Source organism: Pholis gunnellus (genome assembly GCF_910591455.1).
Source record: "Pholis gunnellus genome assembly, chromosome: 21".
NCBI lineage: Eukaryota > Metazoa > Chordata > Actinopteri > Perciformes > Pholidae > Pholis > Pholis gunnellus.
The window spans coordinates 13920845-13944918 of record NC_136548.1 but is presented as its reverse complement, the minus strand read 5'-3'; the positions used below and the strand labels follow the sequence as shown (position 1 = coordinate 13944918).

Here is a 24074-nt window from a genome sequence, read left to right as displayed (position 1 = left end):
TTGATTTATCTCTCAACATACTGTATTTTCAAGCCAATTCAATCAAACTATTGATAAAGTTTATTATCAGAGCACTCAATGACTCACTAATATCACTGGGGTGAGACAGTACTGCTCTTATCGGTTAACTTCTTCACTCCATTTGACTTTTAAACCACTTTTAATTGTTTTAGTTACAGTCGTATTTTTACTATATGTATATGTAGTAAATATGTATGTATATATGTATACACATATATACCAACTTTAGCCTTTTTAAAAAATAAATTCATATCTCTTGGAAGTTACCGACAGACCCAGAAGACCCTCAGAAGAATTCTGCTGCATTTTTTGTGGAGAAAAGTGAACTGATGATAGATGCCAAGTAAAAGATAACTTTAGATACCATTTCTGTGGGTTGGGATAGAATGTGTATGTGGGACTGTATAAAATGACAGAGGAAAAGATATGATTTCTGACCGCCCCCCACAGCCCAGTGAAGGCCCATCTGTCATGAGACTGCTATGAAAAAAAAAAAGAGAGGCTGCCATCACTTTGACTTGGCAGCATCAGGCTGTGTGATGTCAGTGTCAGAGCTGAAGAGCGCTAGCTTCCGCCAGCCTACCAACACAGAGATGTAACAATGACAGCAAAAGGCTGCTTTTCATCTAGGCCAAAAGTTTCTGAAGAGGTGACCGGATTACTAATGAGGCAACACGGGTCTGATTCAGACAGAACTCCAAATACGAGTGAGCAAGAAAACTCCCACTTTTTGCCCCGGAGTCACAGTGTTGGCGAAGTTCATATTGAGGAACGGATGAATCACAAAGCAATTAGAACAGAATCTAACAGTCCTTTTTCACGATTTTCTTGATGTGCCTGGAGAAAAACTACATAGAAGGATAAAAGCATTTGGACTTTATTCGCACACAAGAGGAAAAATGTTCACACCGACTCTGACATTCTTTTGACATAACCATGGCTCAGGCTACACTGTAGCTATTGCTATGAAAAGAAATGCACTGTTATTTGTTTGTAACCCACGCAATAAATTCCTACGCAATCTATACAAATGTGAGCCAGGAAAGGCGACGTAGTATGAAAAGCAATAAGGTCCGTGCAGGAAGGAGGTCGCGGTTGATGGGTGGGTCCAAAAACACCGGACTTCGACACACTGTTGATCTAGAGACAGAAGTCATTGGGCTATCAAAGTGAAAGGAGCAGTCAGTGAGTTTTACAGCAAACATGCCATTTATGTTCGGAGAGGAGGGACAGAAATGAGATAAAGCACTGGGTCTCAAATGAACCATCCGCCTCAGTGTATTAAATTATCCTTATTTCATACCAGACAAAGAAAAAAAAAGAAAGAAAAAAAATGTCAGGGTCATCTTAAAAAAAGGTAGAAGAGGTGGAATGAGTAAATGACTGCACAAATTTGAGGTACTTAACTTGTATTTGGATCTTTTATGCTACTAGTTCTCCGCATTTTATAGAGAAACTGTCATTCATCATCTACAGTTATTGACTACTTTGCAGATTAAGATTTGACTTTACATACAACACAATCATCATATAAACTGCGATGCACACACTGAACACTTCCTCTCCCGTGGTAGGGTCCAGTTGACGGATAGTTTCCCAACACAGTAAGCTACCCTGATAATGACTTTGATAAAACCATGCTGAGAGAAATCCTACTGGATGTTATCACTCTTCAGGGGGGCACTATTCAAAGGCCCGCCGACGGGATACGATCACGGCCACTCAAGTGCACTGCACTCCATGGGCAAAACAATATTACTCACTTATCCTCAAGCAGATACACACACATGGTGACAGACATGGACACATGGTGTGGTTGGCATTTAAATCAAAGCCCTGTTGAGGCTAACCTACACTTGCATGCTGGTGAACAAATGCCCATACATACAGCAGCAGCTGGTGATGCAGTGCAGCATGCAGCAATACCCTCACGACCCTCCCATGGTTCCTCTGTAAAGCGCTGTCTTAATCTCATTATTGCAGAATTACCACTCGAACCACACACAAGAGAGAGAGAGAGAGAGACACTAGACAACTGTCACCGCATCAACAAACCCGCATAGAAGGAGAGCCATGTAAAGGTCAGGCTGTTCTTTGTAGCTCACAATGCAAAAAAAAAAGGCTTTGGATAAACACTGGCAGTGTGCATTAAATGAGTGTGCACAGATCATTTGAGAGGCTTATTGTCAAACATGCAGCTGCATATAGTAGGTCCTCTTTAATCTTTACTGGAGGTTCATAACACAACATTTCAGAGATATACACTCAGCTACACAGACAAACATACCAGTCCTGCAAAGCTTACCTTAACTAGGTGCACTTAATAAACAGACAACTGAGGGAGAAATTAACAAAGAATGGATTGCGGCCACTGACGGAACCATGAATTGCAAATCACTTGCAACCGCTACCTGCCCCCATTTTAAGGTCCGATTCACTAAAGACATTACGCTGATGATATTACAGCGCAAACACGGCCAAAAACTTTTGCAGTTATTTATTTTTTATTCATTTTCTTCTCATGCAATTTTAAAAAATGATGGAGGGGGGGGGGGGCGTTATTCATTTATTTTTCATGACACAACTGTCATCTTGTCACTGTATTCCCAAAATAAATGAGTTAGAGCAGAGCATGGCGATGCCTTCGCCTGACTACAATCACTGCTTCCACGATCACTAAAAAGTCTTAGCGCGACACGATGCGCTTTAGTTACTGCCAACTCTCTGATGCTAATCATTCCACTGTAACTGCGTGTGGCTATTAGCACTGATCTTTGTGTATTGGACTGTTTTTGCTATTGGGCTCATTTGGATAGAAAGGTTTAAATTTATGTATGTTACCTATTTCAAATACACGCTAATACCACAGGAGTACCGTGATGCTATTTGCCTGGAAGCACATCTAGGGTGCATTTCACCCTTTGAGAATGAAACAGGGTTTTTTTTACTTATTCGTGCATCGGCGGCAAATCCTTTTGTGACGTCGCCCCTCAGATTATGTGACACTACTGACTAAAACATGTTTCATGCTTTACTTTTTGGTGACGTCTCGTTGAAGTTCCCTAATGGAGCTTGAAAGGACTTCAAGAATCTTGCAATGTTTTGGGACCCACAGGACCATGCAACTTGTCTGAAAGCAACTGCAAGTAGAGTTGCGAGGTTGTCAACTAGCATTCCTCCTCAACAGCACAGTAAGTAGTATGCCAAATCAGATACCCACAAAGCCCACAGGCGCTATTTCTTTAAATATTGGTGGGTGGTGGGTTGTACGGGGGCAAACAGTATCACAAAATCATTGGCAGTGTTTTCACTCTCCGCGAGTCCTACTTCCTTCCTGCCTTCCAGAGCTGCCCTCCAGGTCCTGGATTAGTCATGGAGGGAACACCAAACGGCAGCCAGCCAGCCTCAGAAACCCTCTCCTAATGAGTCTGTGAGGGACTGATGGCATGGGTTATCGAGTTAAAGAGCTGCTTCTTCAGCTCGTCTGGGCTTTCATCTTTTCATCTGCCACGCTGGGCTCTCTGAGAACTCCCCATTCATCCCTCAATCTACCATTCTTACACATAATTAACATCTCCGTAAGAAACTTTTGCCGTCATTTGGGGAAATGAGCTGACTTCGAGAAGGTCATCTGACGTTAACTCAAGTCTAATACATGAAGAGTTGATCACAAAAAACACGTGTAATGTATTCTTTTGCATGCCGATCAAAGACAAAAGTAATACAATCACTGCAAGAAAACAGCTGTTCAGTTTATCTGCAAATATTGTCTGAACAACACAGTGAATTATAACTTTTTTTACTTGATTTGAAAGATAAAAGTGTATATATTTAGCAATCATAATGAAACAATATTGGACTGGATCTGTTAACTGCCCTTTTGTTGTTGTTGAGTAATTTAAGCCGTTAGTGTTAAGCTTTGGACTGGGAGAATTAAATACTCAACACTCAATCACTAAATACCACAAATTGCTATTGATCATTAACATCATTTTAACTCAATCCGTTAATAAAAGTAATTTAGTAGCTGCAGCAGCTGTTCAAATGCTTCGCCTTACGACTGGAAGGAAGAAAAACATTGGCAATGAACTCTGTTCAGATTGATGATGATGACAGCACTGAGTATGCAGTGATTCAGCACATCTCGGGATATAAAGGTTGAGGAACACAGAGCTCTCGAAAAGTTTACTATGCAGATCTGTAAGGAAGCACATTCAGCTGACTATACAGAGCGGCCAGCAGCAGCTGTTGTCTGGTTAAAACTGTGATGCAAGGTTTTTCTTCCCTGGGAGAAAACCGACAGCAACTATAGCGCATAAGCAAATTCCAACTTGTGCCAATTCAGTCAGCGCTCTTTAACAAAAATCAAGGTTTACCTACAGGGCACTTGTACCTCTAAAAAGGCAAGAACGAATTCACATTGAGTGTCATATCCACTTTCCTGAAGCTGAAGAGGAGCTTTAAATGCTAATCATTTTTTTACAAGGAGCATTCATGTTGAATCCCCTCGTTCCATTTTACTGTAAATCTGAAACAAAGATGGCCAACATGCTTTAAAATGTGAGCAACATCTAGGTCTCTTGGATAACGCCAGACAAGCCAAGAGTGGGACCTCGGGGTCAGGATCGTCACAGTCAATGGTGTGTGTAACGACCTGAGTAACCTAAGTGAGAATACTTTGGAAGTGTCTTTGGAAGAGAAGTGTGAGTCCATCTCTACTGCCAGTTAGCTGTCACGATTAAGCCTTGGTCAGTTGGCATGGGGGAAATGGCATCCAATGGCTAACCCGCCTGATGCTGCTGTCCCCGGGGCAATTAGAGCCCATAAATCAGTTTAAAACCTGGAGGAAGTGTGAGGCGATGGGTGGAGAAGACGGAGTGGGAGGAAAGGACTTCTCCGACTGCGGATGCCCGTCTCATTAGTGGTGCGATCATAATGTGTGGACATGAAAGGAAACTCTGCGGGAGCCGTGGGTGGCTATCTGTGTGCTGAATGTGGCAAGTGTGGATTGCCTTGCCACAGAAACAGGAGTGAGGAAGGACTGAGGGATATTCAAACATTCCAAATGTATTGCAAAAAGTTCTACAATGTGTCAACTGAGTTATGACTATGCTAAAAAGAGGTGCATTTTTTTTTAAAAGGCAAAACAGCAACAAGCTTATATTTTAAAAGTCTACGAAACCAGATCTTTATATTAACAAGTGATCAAATGATGATGTCGCTTATAGTGGTGAACCTACAGATAAATCTCACCCAACTCCTCAGCTACCCTTAGCTATTTTAACATCTTTTAGCTAATTGTTCTCCATGGTTCAGTCTCACTGCTCTCATTAATCCTTTTCCCAGCCGAAGCAGGCAGCCGTTTTCCCCAACGGACCATCCGTCCAGCACTAATGGGACGGACAGAGTTAACAACAAGCTGGTGACTACAGTCCAACATCTGAAGCTAAAGAGACAGATATCTTCCTCAGGAGTTGGTGGGGACCAAAACAGAGCTAAAAAGGAGAGTCAATATTTGACTTCTGTTTTAAGAAAAATTGACACAGCTCTAGAAATCTAAATGAACTTCAGAATGAATTGGTGGTAATAGTTTACTGCTACAGCCTCCGAGACGTGACGCTTTCAAGTTTGACTGCTGTGACGTCAATCAGTCTCCGGTGACCTGACAATCACAGAGTACACAGCAATAGAGCATGACGCACACTCACACAGCTCCTACGCCCTTATACAGTCAATAAAAAACATTTATTCCCTTCTCATGGGACGTGTCACCTTGGGTTTCCGGGAAACAAGCCATCAAACACACTCTGACTGGTGGCGAAAAATGGAAGTTTTGCTAATTGGCCACAAAGCCGACACCTGCTGTATTCAAACAGGCTCCAGTATAAAGACTGCAAGATGAGTCAGACTTTGACAGGCTTATCTTTCATTGAGCTGAACAATGAATTAACTACAGCAAGTGGCTGAATGCACTCACTAGAATGCGAAATTAATCTAACGGGTTTCACAACCAAGGCGCGAATAGAATAAAAGGTTCAATTGGAGACGATTTTGCTGAGGCATTGGAAATAACACATCGGCCTCCAGTCCGAGAGTCAAAAATAAAACATTTCAGACGCAACTGTACAAAGCATGATCTGAGGAAGTGCTGCTGACATCTGAGTGATGCTCATCACATCCCTAAAGCAGCTTCAGAAAGTACAGGATCACATTGTGGAGTGTTTAAACAAGCTTTTTAGGCTGGTGAATGCACATTGGATCATGCATTGTTAATGCACGTGTGTGGCTTAAGAGGGTCAGGACTACATGTTGTTACACCCTAACACGGCAGCACGGTCTAGTAGAACAGATGTGATCTGCACACCTTCAGGGCACTGGGGATGTCTTCTGCATTGGGGCTGATGGTGTTTTTAGGAGGGGGGGGTTCCAGAAGAACTCTGGCTTGTAGCAATCAAATGGACTGATGAAAGCAATAGAACCAACATTGAGAAGCAATGCAATCTCTAGTCAAATACACTAGCTGGTGATGATGTTGAAATGGTTTTGGAGGGAGTGGGCAGGGAGTCAGACGGCTCACAGTCAACTTGGGGGCTGCCTCTGTGAGCGCTGTACCTGCAGTCAATGGCCACTTTGAAGCTGAGCTCCAACAGATGCTGCTCCAGGTAGTCTGTTTTAATGCGCCTTGTTATTTCACTTATCGTGTTCACTGTTCTGTGTCTGATGCGTGTTCTATTGATGGGCAACTCCCCTGATTTTACATATCAAAGTCTGTCTTGGGGAGCACTACTACATTTGTGAATAAAGTTGAAGCAAGTCTTTTGTGGCTCCGGAGGGAGCTGCATGAAATCTGATAAATTGCCTCAACTATTACATGAGTCAGTGTCATTTGGGACTGAAGACTACAAGTGAAATGAAAAAAAAATCGTAGTTAAATGTGTAGTTAGACAATAGACCTGTCGCCAGCTCCTCATCTCTGCTTTACAAAGGGCGGCTCGAGGCTACATTAGCCGTTAAAAGCATAACACACTTTAATCGTTGTCTGAACTTTCGGCAGTTGAGTTGCATTGTGGGTAAGGTAGGCACCAGGGTTTGATAAGGAGGTAGAATATATGAAATAAAATGGATATTTCTGTTTCTGCTGCATCGATTTTTATCCTTTTCAACAAGCAATTGTAAGTCTGACAACGTTATCAGAGTGTAATGCTTAACTGGTGTCCTCATTTCACAGTGACCATGGATCTTTGACCAATGTTCAAAACAAATCCAGCAGCTTCAAAAATGCACAGTGGCTGTTGGGGACGAAGAAATGTACTTCCTTTGTTATTGAAAAACTGACTTAAAGTTTTCATCTGACAGCTGTTACTCTGCCATTGCAAAACAGAGCACAACAACTCATTGTGGTCCAAGTCTCCTCTGTAAAGATACAAATGGAAGTAAGGAAAAAAATAATAAATACAGAAATCAATTTAAAAAAAATAAAAAATAAAAAAAAATCACAAAAGCGCCTTTAAATACTTTTCTAGCGCCGACTTCATCTGACAAGTGCATAAAAGCACGGCTCTTGACTAAACTCAGAAAACGGCAAAGCACATTTCATCCCTTTATATTTTCAACAAAAATGGAATCAGGCAGTGTTCACATTAATAAAACAGAAGGCTGTGGCAGCACAACAAGCAACAAAGTAAAGAGATGCTGAGACGAAGTTTGGAGATTAGAAGGCAGCATACACCCGAGCATCTATAATTCATGCGATTGTTTGCGGCTGCGCTGACTGCTCATCTGATTGCTACACTGCTGAGGCCTTGTGCCGATATTTGCATGGAGAGAAACAAATGAGAAAATATACTTACCCACCTCTGCCTGCCGTTACATAGCAATAACAGTGTAGGGAGTTCAAAGCAGCATGTTCTATGTTCGTTTGCATGTGTCCAGCTGTGTCGTACTTACTTGTTCTGCATCATGTTCATTATGACCCAGTCTGAGGGGTAGACGTTTTTCCCAATGAGATCTTTAAACATGATAAATGTTTCCATTAGGAAATCCTGCAAGAGAGAGAAAGTTTTCAAAATAAAAACTGTAATTCTTTCCACCTCCAAGATAAGGGCAATCTGAAATGAACTGTTGGGAGTTTGTGGCTTTCAGTCAGAAATGGCTTTTCTATTAGTTTTTAAGGTCAAGGTGGCACATTTATTTTCCTTTTGCAGGTGTGGCACCAATAATCCGGCGTGTTCTTAATTCTCACATGTTGTAGTACAATGAGATTACAGCCGTCTTATTTCTCGCAGGAAAACTGTTCTTGGGATATTAAGACAAACCGGATACATAATTGTCAGCTATTAAAGCATAACATGACAACTTGATAAGTAGGTTCAGTTCTACTGCTAATAGATGTTCAGCTCATCTTTCTCTGTAGCAGCATGACTTCAAATACTCCCTCCTAAAAAGCACAATGAGGAGGATTTTTCAAAAAGAAAAACATGTATAAACTCATACAAAGTTAGCCCCCCCTCAATCATCACTTATAATTTGGGCTTGGTATCCTTTAAAACATGCAATCATATGTCGCATTCATTTGTAGAACACTGATCGGCGATTGGTTGTGAGCAAAACAATACAAATACTGATTTCTTTCTGGATCTGGGCACAAAAACAATCCACTGCCGGTATCGTTTGACTGGAGATGTTTCAATACTACTTGGACCTGGGTTATTTCGGTCGATACCTTAAAAGTATTGAGTACCGACACCCAGCCCTACCAAGGACCCATTAGAAGTGCGTGGCGGTATCTGTACGTTAGAGAGCCTGCCCCCTGCCTGCCTGTATTTTCTCTCTTCTCCCTTTGCTGTGTTCGTGGGCGTCAACCTCTTTAAAAATGACAACCAGGTGCCAGATTGTAAGCACGCATCTGAAAGGAAGCTATGAAAATAGCGAACACAGCACAGAAAAAAATGCAAACATAGGTCGGCGACATGCCAAGCGGACAAAGCTCCTTCCAAAACATTCACTCACCGGCGAACACCGTTACCCTCGTTGAGCCAGGGAGAAGGAGGCAACTTTGAAAGTTTAACAACCGCAACTGTCCTACTAATTGTGCCTTTAACCACATGCCCTGTCAGGGCTACAAAGTCATCATCTTTTTTCTAATTTTTACATTTTTATTTTACTGTCTCACCTACAATGGGGCTTTCTCTTAATATGAGTTGCTGCCAAAAAACGAAAACATGAATATGCATGAAAAAAACTATTCCTGGCTGTAGATGTCTCACTCCTGGATGAATCCCTGTGCTGGTTGTGTTTAGAGAACAACTGCAAAACAACAGAGTCCTTTGGGCTGCAGCCAGTTCTGAAATGTGGATATGGCCCACGCCAGCTTCATGAACAATACATTTGTGGGAAGATCCAGCTTTATCACAGTGATTGTTTATCCTGCCATGGGAACTAGACAGGCAGCCTCAAACAAGCCCGGTATGTAATCATGAAGGTCAGAGAGTTCTATTCCTGTTGATTTCTTTTTTTCAGACACCTGAAAAATACCATAAATGCCTCAATAAAAACACGCAGCTTTATAAATACTGCTTTTCGGACAGAACAGGATGTCAGCAAAAACAAGCTCAAGGACAATTAACTGATAATCTTACTAAGATAATATATTCTCACAAGGAATGTATTCATTCAGTGCTACAAGTGAAACCAGAATATCTGTCTACTTGGATTATAAAGCTTTACCTGTAATATAAATGAGTTTCAAGGTCTTTCCTATGGAGCTCAAAAGTCGTTTGTTGGGATAAAAAGCAAACAGTGGGATTTCCCGACTTGCCATTGTGGAGTAACATAATGCTAATCTGGCAGTAGATACTCTGGGTAATACAGCTCTGAGGGAGGAATTATTCAGAGCTGAAATCCATAGCATCAATGAGAATTAGCCCTCCTCCACAACTTGTTGGTTGCAATGAGTGATCTGCTTCCCATAGGAGCTACGATCACCAAGAGCACGCTGTGCATGTAGCAGCCTGAGGGCAACGACTAACAGAAATTCAATCGCGTCGGATATTTTGGAGGAAAAACATTTTCCTAAAAGATCTAATCTAACTTTTGATTTCTAGAAAAATGCAGCAAAAATTATACTAAACTTTGGGGACGGCAATTGAAGGTATTACTTGACGATGTAGCCTGAAGTGTCTCATCTAGTAGACGCAGCGGTACGGTGTACTCACCACCACGTCGCTCCTTATCTTGCCAAAGGTGTTGATCAGATGAGTGTAATGATAGTCGTCCATCTGCCTCAGCGTGGCGGTCATGCTGGCCACGAAGCTCCCCTGGAGAAGAAAAAGAAGCGCGTTCAATTCACAATCAAGTTCAAAGTGAAGGCTGAGGATGGAATGACTCGGTGCAGGTGATTTTGATGGATGCTGACTGTGCTGAGTTGATTGGATCTGAATACTGAAGCAGACCTGGCCTCCCAGGTTTAAAAAAAAGGTAGGCGCCCTCACTCAGTGGCTGTTCTCATTAACCGGCTGACCTCCACTCCCCCCATCTCTTTGTCTCCACTGATTAGAATGCCTGCGAGGTCCCCAAAGGGCCGTCTTTACTTTACAGTCCGCTAGCCTGGCTCTGGTTGGCCCGCTGGACGTGCGCTGCTCAGAGCAGATAAGGGAAGACAAACGTGTGGAAGGCTGAGTGGAGACTTGCCGCTGCCATCAGGTGTCATGCCAGTTATGTGTTTGAACAAAAGCAGAGACATACTGGAGGGAGAGGAAAAAAAGAAATGTGAGGGGAACTGGGTCTTTTTTTGGGAGGGGCCCTGCTTGACTGTGTGTCTGACTGGACTGACTGTTTAAGGTCGACAGAGAATATCACAGGAATAGATGAATCAAGCACAGGATTTATACAGAGAATCATGGTAATAAACTACCAAGAGACTCAAACGAGAACAAAAGAAAAGTTAAAAGACACAGACGGAGAAGAGATGATGTTGTAAATGCATATATTGGGCTAACAAAAGACGTACTGCTAATTAAAAACAAATCCAAACAATACATTACAACATTTGCATAAGTACTTTTTGAAGATGAAGAACATGCAGTAGTAATATTGGAATACTCGCAGAAAGCTTTACCTCAACTAGCTGATCAAAGAAAATGCACCAAAGATAAGAGAAAGTAATTAAAAAACGGCTCCGTCACAGAATGCATGACAGCACATCCAGATTAATAAGTCTCAGGTCTGATAAGCATTAAGAGGTGACTGCCTATCTCAAAACTACTGAAGTAAGCAGGATTAAGACTGACCTTTTCCACAAACACACATACATCCTTAACTGGAGCTAACAAAAGCAATGACCTATGAGCAACTGATATTTCAAAGAAACGAGAATGTCAGGCCAGAGGGATTGTTTTCCTATTTGATATCTCTTTATCAACTGATTTATTTCAATCTTTGACTGAAAGCCTATTTCCCAAAGACAGATGCACAAAGCAGCTTTAATACGCTCTTTTAAAGACGTGAAAGGTTCGTATCGATTCATGTCGTCTGTAAGATAGAGTGAATTTGAGCAAGGCCATTTTCCATAAGCGCGAATCTTTCCGTAGCTAAACACCTGAGCAGACCACGAGTCGGGACCTTAAGCTGGACGGGGACTACCCTCGGTGAAGTGAAGACTCATGCGACGGCTATAGCTCAGCTGCTTCATGGTAGTTAATCCTCGCAAGGCGTTCTGTTTCTGCTGGACAACCTCTCCTTGAGCTGTAATTAGGCCTGACCCACCAAAACACAGCAGAGCAGAAACAATGCTGAACAATCACACTCACACTCTTCCCTCACCTGACCCCTCGCTCCAATTCTGTGTTTGCTTCGTTTTCAGTACAGCACATTGTAATATCTTTAGACAAAAGTTAATTATAAGTGTTTGAATGTATGGCAATTACCACACAATAAGACCATCATGCGTAAGACACCGAAAACAATCACTAATGCACACGTCTATTCTTCATGTTTCCCTCACTTTTCCTTTGTACGTGGGGCCGATGACTGCTTCAATTCCCCCTCAGCAATGCTCCACAGAAACCAGTGTGACTCATGTTATATTAATATGGATATGTTTTTCTAAAGCACAGAGGGCAGGACTCTTTCATCCGTGGAGGCATGTCAGCCTCGGTTCTCCAGCATTAAAAGACGGGGAACGAATTTAGACAGAGCCTGATTAGAAACAGTGTGTATTAGGTGTGTGAAAGGACATTTCTGTCACACTTCTGTAACGTCTTAAGTGGAGAACAAAGGATGAAATTACTTGATCACAAGCGTATGGATAACCTCTGGTTCTGACTTAAAGGTCGGTTAGTGAAATTGCTCTTTTTGGGGAAGATTTAATGTATAGTTCGCTGGCAAAGACTGCAATACTCAAAGACTTGTTTGAAGATGTTGAAACCCATCTTTCTCCATTCAAACTCTAATTTCCCAGATCCACAAGTCTAACTGGCGTGATGGGATGGGCACTGGCTGCTGCAATTCCCCTAACATTGGGCAGTCACTTTATTAATAAAAAGGAGCACGGGCTTCAAAGCAGGCAGTGGTCTTTAGAAGTCACTGGTGCCTCTCGCAGCAACTCCCCTCACCACGCAGACTAGATCAGCTGGAGGGTATCCCATGTTCGTTTATTCTTTCCACCGCTTCAGCTGTGCATGAAACCCCAAGAGGACGAGCCTTCAGAGCAAATCTTACATGCTGTAAGCCTGAGAGTGGGACTTGCCATAAGGCTCCAGCGCTGCTTACATAACCCTTAAGGTGTTCCAAATGTTCAATCGAGACTGCCAACAACACAGGCATACATACGCCCACGCCACTATTGATTTTATTGCTGTAACGTGTTACTCATAAATGAATTATGAATGAATCAGCTCGACTCCAGGTTTTTCCGAATGGAACGCCGCCAATGGCATCGGGATCGGGATGATATCTGAAATGAATGCCTAGTACTCTGAGGTGGAGTTGAGAGACGACATGTACAATCGGATTGTTTCACAAGTAGCCGACTAAATCATCGTCGGACTACAGCCTGAGGGTTTTGAGATTGCATTTTGGCCAACGCGTTGCATTTCAAATTCGTATTTCCTGCCTTGTTCAGAAAAATGCCCACCCTGGAGTGCCACTTGAATTAAAATAAGCTGGAAGGTTATAATGACATTTTTGCCCCATAACACTATAAAAACAAAAACTGCCTACCTCAGCTTTAAGTGCACGCTATATATATATATATACATATTTCATATATAAAAAATAATCCGTTTCTGACCTGGAACTGAAGCAGTTACATCTCTCTCTTCAAAGCAACAAGACTCCTTTGACAAAGTTTTTTGTCATTTTACGTCCCAGAACACGCGAGTTGCTGGTTTACCGCTGCGATAATTGGTTAGTCTGTTTGTGTTATTGAGCGACTTTCGGACTAACATGGCGTCCACAGCAGTACATTTCTCATTCCTTGCAGGCCAAGGCCATCTGAGTTCCTGTAGGTAATATACAATCACTATAGGTAAGGATAACGACATCATGCAGAAACCCATGTCATATTTTTCCATGCCCTTTTAGAAAACAGCATTTTGCTCCTTGGACGTACGTACTTTGACCAAAACTTGAATGTTTGGATTTGAATACATAAGGAACACCACTGTGAATCCATACAATGATATAAAAACCTAAAAACCCTTTAAGCTGCCCGACAAATGATATTCCTGATAGACGCAGTAGGGTCAGCTGGCAAATCCTGATGGCACATTAAATACAGGTGAGGGATCTAGCTGCCATATTCCCAGCTTGACTTGGTCTCAGAGTGGCAGATAAAAGACAGAAAAACCCACCCAGAAAAGGGATTCAGACGATTCACTGTGCAGCGATTAAGATCTAAATGCGGAACAGGAACACATGCCACACCAGCTGTTCAGGGCTAATGTGAGAAACAGAGATGTGGGGGCATGACGGGGGAAACGGGTAAAGTTCAGATCTGCTGCTCTCAGGTCTCCAGCTCTAAGTTGATAAGGACAAAGTCACTGTCATACAGCTGACTTCACAGGTCCTTTCACAGTGACCGGCGGCGTTTGGAGTGAACCAGAAGATCTCAAAGGCCAGCAAGTCCTTTCATGGCTCATCTCTCCACTTTTATGGTCGGGATAATTCCTGCGGCGTTACCATGACAATGCCTTTAACCATTATATTTTTTTTCTTTGTCAAGCACAGAGAAAGAAAGGTAGGAAATCAAATAAAGCAGACGAAGAAAAGAAGCCGTCTCTGCCTCAGGAGTTACAAACGGGCCAATCAATTCTGATTTTGGATGTCACACACTGAGGAGCTGCACAGAGGGGTGTTGGTACAGGCAGGGAACGAGAAAGTACTTCTTCAGCCGCCTACCTAACATTAATGACTAATGACCAAAGCACAACAGGAGAAACAGAAAAGTTAAGACGTCCTGACACAACCTCCTTTCATTTTGATTGTGTGATGCCACCTGCATGTCATGCCTTGTTTGTATTCTAGCTCGAAGGCTACATTTATTTGAATTAAATCACATTAAAAAAAAAAAGTTCCTTATACTTTGATTAAAGATTCTTTCAATAGCAGATGTTACCGATATGAAAATCAGCCGTACACCGAAGCAAAGTCTTGCACGGACAACATTGCAGTGTCCAGAGCGTGCACACAATTCTTTCAGATGACAGGCAGATAAATGGCAGTTATAAAACACGACACTCAGTGATGATGCAAAATGATGATTAATAACTGTCTGAAATCTCAATTCTCTAAAAGCAAGAGTGTTTGTAATGAAAGGGAGCAATTTGAGACAAAGCACATGACCTCAAATAGGCTACAGAGGACATGAGCAAAGGCAGAAACCATAATTTCTAGATTGATCATTGAGCTTACACACTGGAGATGATGAAGCACCTGAAGGACAGGACAAAAAAAAAATTATCAATATGTTGAAGGAAGTAAATCATTTAATGTCCACCACTTGAGCGGTCATCAATCTCAAGCATTTATCTAGCGAGACTATTTCTCAGGCTAAACAACAAACGGATACTTTATTATTCATATTTATCACAGTGTCCAGAAGTTGCAGATTTCCGAAACCCTGCCTCCATATCCATCTTAGGCTCGAGGGCAAATGAGGCAGAATCTTAGCGGAAATGAAAAAGGTGGTGATTAGAGGGCAGCGCCAGATCCATCATACTCTCTGTAGCTCGCATCTCTCTGATAATTCATCTCACTTTAGTGCCCGACAGCGGAGAAGCAAAAAAATGATGTTTGCTCTCGTAGTGAAGGGTTGCCCCATAAACAGAGCATTGTCTTAAGCCTCTAATTAAGCCAGTAGGGAAATGGCAAGTCGGTCTCTAGAGAGATGTAGACGGAGAGCCTTGTCCCGTCTCTGGAGGAGAGAAAACACAGACGTATAGAGAAAGATGAGGAGGAGGAGGAGGGAGGGGGGGGGGGGGGACCTAAAGGGACAAAAATGACTCCCTCTTTCTCTCTATTAGCTTCAGGCCTGATGAAATATGAATTTGCTGGCTCATTAAAACGGAAATTACACAAGCCCACAAGCCCACAGAAAACCCTCACGTCGTCAGTATGCTATTTAATCCGAGCGGGATGAAGACATAGTGCAAACACAAGTGATTCACACTGCTACACCATGTATTGGGTGATGGCAAAGGCAGTCAACAGCACACGGTGAGATCTCTTCAATTTGCCTCCTCAATAACAGAAAGCATTGTTGGAACTGAGATTACAAATATTCCCACTGAAAGGGAATTTCTGTGGAGAATTCACACGAAAATGTGAAATGGCGTCAATAGTCCCCGTACAAAAAAAATACAGGCGAACTCGACACACAAAAAATATCTAAAAATTCAGGAAGTAGCTGTGGATCAACCACCTTAAAATGACAAGAGGAAAAGTCTCTTCTGCTGTTGTAGAATACACAATTTATACACAATTTATATATTTTCTAACTAACACAATAACATGTGTGTCCAAAGCAATGAACTGTGCTCTGCCTTTAGGCATAATATTATACAAAACTCTACACACACACACACATTCGAATGAAATCCTTAACATCTCATTTTCATTCATTCGGAAAACAGAATTTTTTATAAAACAACAATATAATCACATTGTCAGAAAATATCAATTATAACATACCTATTATATATTAAAAGTAACTTGATTTGAACACTGTATGCTGTTGTTGTTTCATAGGAGCAATAATGACTTCATGCAGTCTTACTGCTTCTGTACCAGAGGGGAAAATCAATCTACCCACCTCTGTTTTCCTTCCACACACACACACACACACACACACACACACACACACACACACACACACAGAGAGGCTGGAGTGGTGGCAGCACTTATACACTTTCTTGCACAGGCCTGTCAAAGGGAGGCACTTGGCCACTGCTGCAGGACTCAACAGCGAGTCCGCTTGCCTGAAACAGCCGTGCCAACAAGGTGTCAGGCAGACGGGTCTGCCAATGGCAACAGGAGAGGAGGACCTGTTCGAGGCCAGATGAAACCATTCACACTTCATTTTCTTCATAGTGGTGATGTCCAGATCAACACTTCTGGATAAATATATATAAATAAATAAATAAATAACCACGGACAACCTGGGCAGCCAGCCATGAAAGTGACCCGTTATGCCGTCACGGCGTCAAACTTAGACAAGCTCGAGGAAGCACTTTCACACTCTAATACATCAAAGCATTATACTTCCTTGAACAAGACGCCTACATTTACGCAGGAAACCCCATTGAGCTGAAGCCACTTCCTCTCAAAAGAAAGCTCCCCGTGACCAATGCCAATCATACATCATTTGCTGGAAAGGAAATAGGTGTCACTGACCATTGCCCGGTTGGTGTGGCAGTTTGTGTGGATGGACTGGAGCATGAGGGGGGGGATTGTGCAAGTCAATATGAATGTGTGGATCTGCAGATGGCTAATAAAAAGGTCAGCTTTAAACATTGTGAGTTGAGTTGGCGGTATCAAATCTGCTCAAAACAAACTGTAGGTACCTTGAAAGCTGATATTTTGTTATCATCTTTAACGCGATCTATCTAATTTCAACATTACATCTCGCTCATGTAACTTGCAGCACGTATGTACTTGTGCTGAGCTTTACCCCGCTTTAACCCCAGTTGTTTTTTTGGACTGACTTGAGGCCATCTTTGTACATACGCTTGATGAAAAGACCAAGAGATTGCAGCAGATGGAGAGAGACTCACCGACGTATCTGCTAGGCACATTTTCAGCTTTGCTTCTCACTCGGAGACTTGCTGGGGCAGTGCAGCAGACACATCATATCAGTCTGTCAGCTGAAACCCATACACACACACACACACACACACACACACACACACACACACACACACACACACACACATGCATGCACGCACGCTAAACCATCCCTTTCTCTTTCATGATTGCTGAGAGATCAAAGCCACCATAAACAAGACAGCTGTCTTCATGTCTAGTACTTGGGCTCCGTACAGCTAGGACACTCGACGATCTAATTCACTTTGTGTGGATGAATGCACTCAGGAGCTCAGGGGACGGATTGGTAGTGAGGCTATAAAAGGAGAGTTTCATATACGTATGTTATCTGGGAATCTAAGAAGAAGTTTAAGAACACTCGAGATGTTTCGGTGCATTAGATAACTTATTGTAAAGCTGGCGATATGGCCAAAATCCTTAAACCCCAGAGGTAATGTCAACACATTAACGATATATATCTCACAATGTTTTCTAGAAATTAAATACATGTGGAGTCCATCTGAAATAACCACTTGGCATAGTATTTTCAAGTGAAATTAAATATTTAAAAAAATATATATTTTCAGCTACACTGACTACTATATGTTTACATGCATGCGCACAAACGCAGAGTAATCACATTCAGAGCTTGGAGGAGTTAGAATAGCTGGTCCACCTTAAGAGCCAGTCCACCTTAAGATTCTGAGCCAGGCTAACCCCCCCTCCAAGCATTTACCCAAGTGTTGGTGTGTACATTGTAGCATCTACCCTAATTAATTCTGGTAAGTCAGGTATCCTTTCCACAAAACACACACCACGCTAATTGACAGCAGTGTGAGCTGAGAAAAAAGCAGTGGGAGGAAAGAACACTGCTATGCCCTGGAATCGGTAACGACTCTGTCCTCAAATCACAGAAGGTACATGTCCATTAAAATGTTATTAAAGAGGATGTGACGAGATTTAATTTTCAAATCGAGCACCAGTAACGCAATAACGACGCGATTCCTCATCGCATTTCATTGATGCTTCCGACGTAAGATGACATTTGTGTTTCGTAATGAATCGATTTGTCACTTCTTATCCATGGTGGTAAGCTATGGTGATATTGAGGGAAGTAACATGCAACAATGGCCTCAACTGGACTTGAAGGAGGCATATAACCATGACAGAATGATACAAAAGCGTCGTCTACAATAGGAAGCACAAGTCTTGTTTGTTTTTTCTTTGTTCCACCTAAGCTAAGGTGCCGTATTTCATATATTGTAATATTTCTGTAATATTTCTCTGCTGTTTAGCCTGTATTTGATAGTAACATAAGAAATCTGTGGGACAGAACGGCAGTAAAAACAAAAATGGAAGATTGGGTCCGTATCTTCCTCTAACCACAGCACTGTGTTTAGCATATATAAGCAGGGGGGGACAAGGACATCAAACAGGAGTCCCCCGAGGGCTTGGCTGCGAGGTAATGAAATCAATAGAAGAGAGTCACTCCTGTGACTTGTCCAATGCCATCGGTTTATCCGTCTGAGAAACAGTGTGCTTACACAGCAACATCGCGGAGCAGTGTCCAATAAAGGAAAATACAGCGAGGCCTATTCCAAACCCACATACAGTAGACATCACCTCCCAGGGGACTTTTATCCATTAAACAAATGCCATTAACCCCGGGTTCAGACCTAAAACACTTGCCAGGCACCGCGACGTTCCAAGGTGAACTCTTAACAAACATTATTCAGCTTTCTCCTTTGTCAAACCTGCAGCCCGTCATTGGCTGTGTTACTGTCACTCCAAACAAGAAGCCAGTCTCGTGGAACGGTGTTGCGAGTGTGGGCGCAGTGAGAAAATAGAGGTTTCTTATGTCACGTCAGAGAGAGGCGAGATGAGGCGAAGGCTTGAACAAAGCATCGCACAAATCTCTGTTATTCACACGTGTCATAAAGGGCTGAGCTGTGAGAGGGTGATAAACAAAGGGAAGGAGGTCGAATGGATTTGTGGGTAATAACTCAGCAACATCTCCACAGGACACACCGACTATTATGTTATTTAGATAACGAAACAATGAAACATTTCCTCTTTTCTTCCACCCTTTCAATCATTTTAGTTCACCAATGACGCATATCATCATAAATGTGTCATCAATTGAATTAATTAACAAGAAATGACGTCACGGTATAAAAGGATTTAATGATGATGAGAAAAGATTTCAACGACAAAACATTATCCAAAAATAAGGAATAATCCGATAGAGAAATAAAAACGTAACTATTTTGAATCGACAGGGAAATACAACTAATGAGAATCACAATAATAATAACAATAAAGTGGCATTAATACGATTTTATGATGAGAAGTGACCTATTAAGAATAAGATAGCCAAGAAATGTTATTATAAAAAAAATACTTTTACTAAAAAAGATGAATGCCCTGTGGTCCAATCTCAGTTAATATCTGAAACAAGACGGCCTCAAGTGGATTAAAGCTGATTTCCATACACGTTTTTTTTTTCTTTTTTTACTAAACTACTGACGAGTACTTCAATTTGATGAGTGGATTTAATTTTTACCCAAAATGTCATTAAACTTCAATAAAAAAAACCAATACATATTGACTGGACAAGGTTCTGACGGATGAATGATGTTAGCCTAGTCTTAACTGGATGCGTTATGGGCTGCGCGTTGTTTATAGGCCCGTTCACCGGTTAACATAGGGGATAAGAAGAAACTCACACGCGCACTTCAATGCCAAAACACACACACACACACACACACACACACACACACACACACACACACACACAGGAGCAGCTGTCTGGAGAGCTGCAGCTCATTACCATGGTACCTGAGGCTTAAAGCAGAGCGAGGACTTTCCCAGTGAGAGGGTGAGGGCGAGCTAAGGCTCTGAAAACATCCAACCAGGCACATCTTATAATACAATACAGCTCCACTTTAACATGATCAAGGTTTCACCAAGAGGGTTCATTTCCTCCCTCCGTATTTCATTCATTGAGCACTCCAATAACACACCACAAACCCAATCAAGTCCAAGAGGTAAACGCACATTCCCAGATGACAAACATGTCTTCTCCTGCACTAACGGCATTAGACACCGACTATCCCCCGACTGACGGATGAAAAGCTCCGATGAGATCAGGCAAACAAACTCTTGAGAGGGATGACAAAGCAGATGGAGTCTTCTTTCCACACAAAGAGAGGTGAATGGACTTGTGATGAAACACTCAGGATTGATACGGAACGACGAGCATCACACACACACACACACAAGACACACACAAGAGTTAAAGACACAGGGATGCATGTAGACTGTGTCTCACACAACGCGTCTCGCGACAAACGCTGGCACGAAGGGCTGCAGCAGGGCTTTGAGGAAAAGTGCGATCTGTTTAAAAGTGAATTCTTCTGCTCCCGATGAAGGAAGTTTTGATGAGCATATGGTCTCCAAGGAAGTGAGGTCACTGACAGAACCGCTCTCACTGATGACGAGATAAAGGGATGATGCATGAACCTGCCAGATGTATAGCCCAAACCGGAGCTGTACTTTCTCCACTGCAACCTTCCCTCCTCCCTCTGCTCTCTCTCTCTCTCTCTCCCATGTTCCCTCCCCCTCTCGCTTTACCTCTCTACCTCTCTCTGTCTGTCTTACTCTCTCTCTCTCTCTCTCTCCCTCTCCACACACACACTCAGACGCACATATGCAGAAAAAAAGGAGAAAGCCAGAGAGGAGAACTGCGGCGGCACGATGGGGATATTCTGCCTGCGTGGGCTCTGTCGCTGAGGCGTCCGGAGTTCAGCCACTGGTGTGCGAGTGTGTGCCTGTGTGAGTGTGTGTGCATGCGTGTGTGAGTGAGTGTGAGCCCCTGCCGACGCCGCGCGGAGAAAGGGAAAGGGGAACGGGTGGAGAGGAGCAAAAAGAGAGGGGGAGTGTTGACTCTGACCGGGGCTTAGAGGAACCTCGCGCCACTGGATCAGAGGACGCCGATGTGCAACAACTACTCCAACTACTGCCGCCGCTGCTGCTCTGCTCTGCCTGCCTGTCTGTCCTCTTAACTTCTGCCATGGCATAGCCTCCTCTTCCAGCTCGCCTCTAATCCACTAAGGAAACGGGCATGCATGGGCAAAGCCAGGGATCTAGGCTAACGCATCCTTTACGTCAGTAGTTCACAGTCTGAGGTGAGTCGCTCTTCTCTGCTCTTGTCCTTCTCCTCTATTTCACCGCTCGGTCTGCAACCGCGAGTCTGATCAAATAACCTCTGGAGGTGGGAAATCCGAGGGACCCGCTCGCTCTGCGGGACTGAGCCCGGGATTATCCACAGGGAATGTTTTCACTGGAGATTTTCCCTTTCAGTCGGCTGATCAAATATCAAATGCTTGTGGCAGATGAAAGGAGGCAACATCTCAGATTGATTTTAGTTCAGCTTAGTTGCCTCTGCTGGGGAGAAGTGGTTCAGGGAGATCTCAGGCAGCGGCTGTGGAATGTGTTGGTGCTGAGCTTAAGAGACCATTCGGTCAGTTTAGAAAACTTTAAAGATGAAAAATGTTTATGTATCTCAGGAAAAGAAACGAGGGGGGGAAACTCACTGCCTGACTAGCCGACATTAATCAGATCTGGCAGGTCAGTTTTCGGTTTCTGAGAGGATTTCCATCCAGATTTAACCTGGCTGGCTCTGCATACATAGCTAAAACTGCTTGCTTACAAGGGCTTGCATGATGCTGCATTTCCTCTCAGTCTTGCAGCTGAGGGAGCGTTACATAAACCACACTGCTATCAAAACCAAAAAGAACAATTGCAGAATTCCTGCGTGAAGCGGCTGTCCCACGTACGGAGGCAGCAGTGTGTTTTGCAGCACAGGAGGAATATGTAATGAGAGCTGGACATCAGACAGTTGGCTGCATCTGATGAAGGACCTTAATTTAACACTAATCTAGATTAATGGACTGGTTGAAGTCACCATCTCAGTACAGATTACTGGAGCATGCGCGTGTGTGTGTGTGCGTGTGTGAGGAGAGAGAGAACACGGGTCGTCTTGAACCCTCACATCTCCACCGTCACACAAAACGCTCGTCACTCCCACTCATCACCACAAGCCCCCCTGCCATCGCTCTCCGTCTCCCCTTCAACCATATCTCACATCAACGCTCCGATACGATCTCCCCTCTGCTCTATTTCACTTTGCCCAGACACTGAGAAGAAGGACTGAGGGAAGATAGAGAAAGAGATATAGAGGGAGAAAAAAAAAAGCATCGTCTGCGAGAAGTAATAGAGACAGTATGACAGGAGAGGATATTGAATTTATTTTTTTTCAATTGAAGGGTGTTATGTGCCGGCACCCAAGAGTGACATGAAAAGTACATACCTGCTATCGCAGACTCATTTATCTAATGTAAAAACAACTAAACAGAATGACAGGACAGGGATGATGTTCCCTCTTCATCAGTCACTGCCTGGCTTTCCTTGAACCTCCGTGAGAACTCGGCACGGCCGTCCAAGAGTGACGGGCGCGATGGCCCACCGCTTCAAAGCCAATCTTTATTTTTAGGAATCAGTCTGCACCTCGCCCCAGCACTGCACTTATGTGCTCGCATGAAAGGAGTCTGTGCAAGTAGAACAACGCTACGACAAAGCTTTTACACGGAGACGTCGTGCGTTGACACGGAGAACCGACAGGGAAAAATGAAATGGAGTTGGCTCTGCGCGAATAGCAGTTTTGTGAACTTTTTTCCCCCCTTTTTCACGACCCATGCTTCCCCAAAACAAGTAAATATGGCAGCGTGTGAGAGGAGGCGTGGGGGGAGTGAGAGAGCGTGCACGGGTTCCCAAACGAGCGGGGAAGTGGGCATTCGCCTCCCGTGAACCTGCTCGCGAGGAGGGGCATTCATTCATCCAGACGACAAATTGCTCTCGTATGAAAGAATGACTGCTTTTGGAAGAAGCCAGATGTTACCTTTCATGTGCTAATAGGATTATTCATTAAGAGTCTGATTTTCCCCCGGAGCGCCGCAACAACGCCAAGCAGTTGAGGTGAATCGCGGGCGTCTGTTGTTGTGAAGAGGGGAAGGTGTGCGAGGGACTTTGTTCTTCTGTTGCATACAGAAGCACTCTCTTCAACACATGATCCCACCTGGGTGTTGCTGTCAGTGCGCGCTGGTGTACGTGTGTGTAAAGCATGTGTTCCCCACTGCTTTGCAGTAGGGGCCCCAGTCAGCTGGGGCTCCGACGGGGCCCAGAGGCAGAGGGAGACATAGAAGGGAAGAAGTTGAAGTATCTATATATTTCTAGCTTACATACTTCTAGCTTCGCAACAGACAATTCTTTTGATTAAAAAAAAAAATGTAATTAACGCTTTTGTCTTTTACATAATGACAAATGCCCAAGGCGACATCTTGAAATTGCTTCCAAACAGTCCAAACCCCACACAAATTACATTTCCAATTACTTGATATATGTCAAATAATTCATTAATTATCGAAAATGATGTCAAATAAGTTTCTGTAGATCGAATAATCGTTCCAGCACTAATTACGTGTGGCTTGAGGTCCTAGCAAACATCACCGTGGCTTGATACTGATCACTGAATTGATTGATCCCGGCAGGTGGAGGTCGGGGTGAGCTGTCAAGCATGCTGGTAGGGCCTAATGTGAATTTGTGAACCATTAAAAGTGCCCTAGGAGTCTTCTTCGACACTTAGCCGAACACACATTTAACACACGAAACGATTGGGTGCGAATGATGAAGTAGTC

At 43.2% G+C, this 24074-nt stretch overlaps 1 protein-coding gene across 1 annotated transcript in view; it reads right to left on the bottom strand.

Moving 5' to 3' along the window:
* Nucleotides 1-24074, bottom strand: part of dock1 (dedicator of cytokinesis 1) — a 159415-nt gene that overhangs the window by 43022 nt on the left and 92319 nt on the right. The window contains exons 28-29 of the mRNA XM_079182099.1: nt 10236-10337; nt 7969-8063 (exon numbers count right to left, since the gene is read on the bottom strand). Of these exons, the coding sequence (XP_079038225.1) occupies nt 7969-8063; nt 10236-10337 (197 nt within the window). The remainder of the gene's footprint in view (nt 1-7968; nt 8064-10235; nt 10338-24074) is intronic.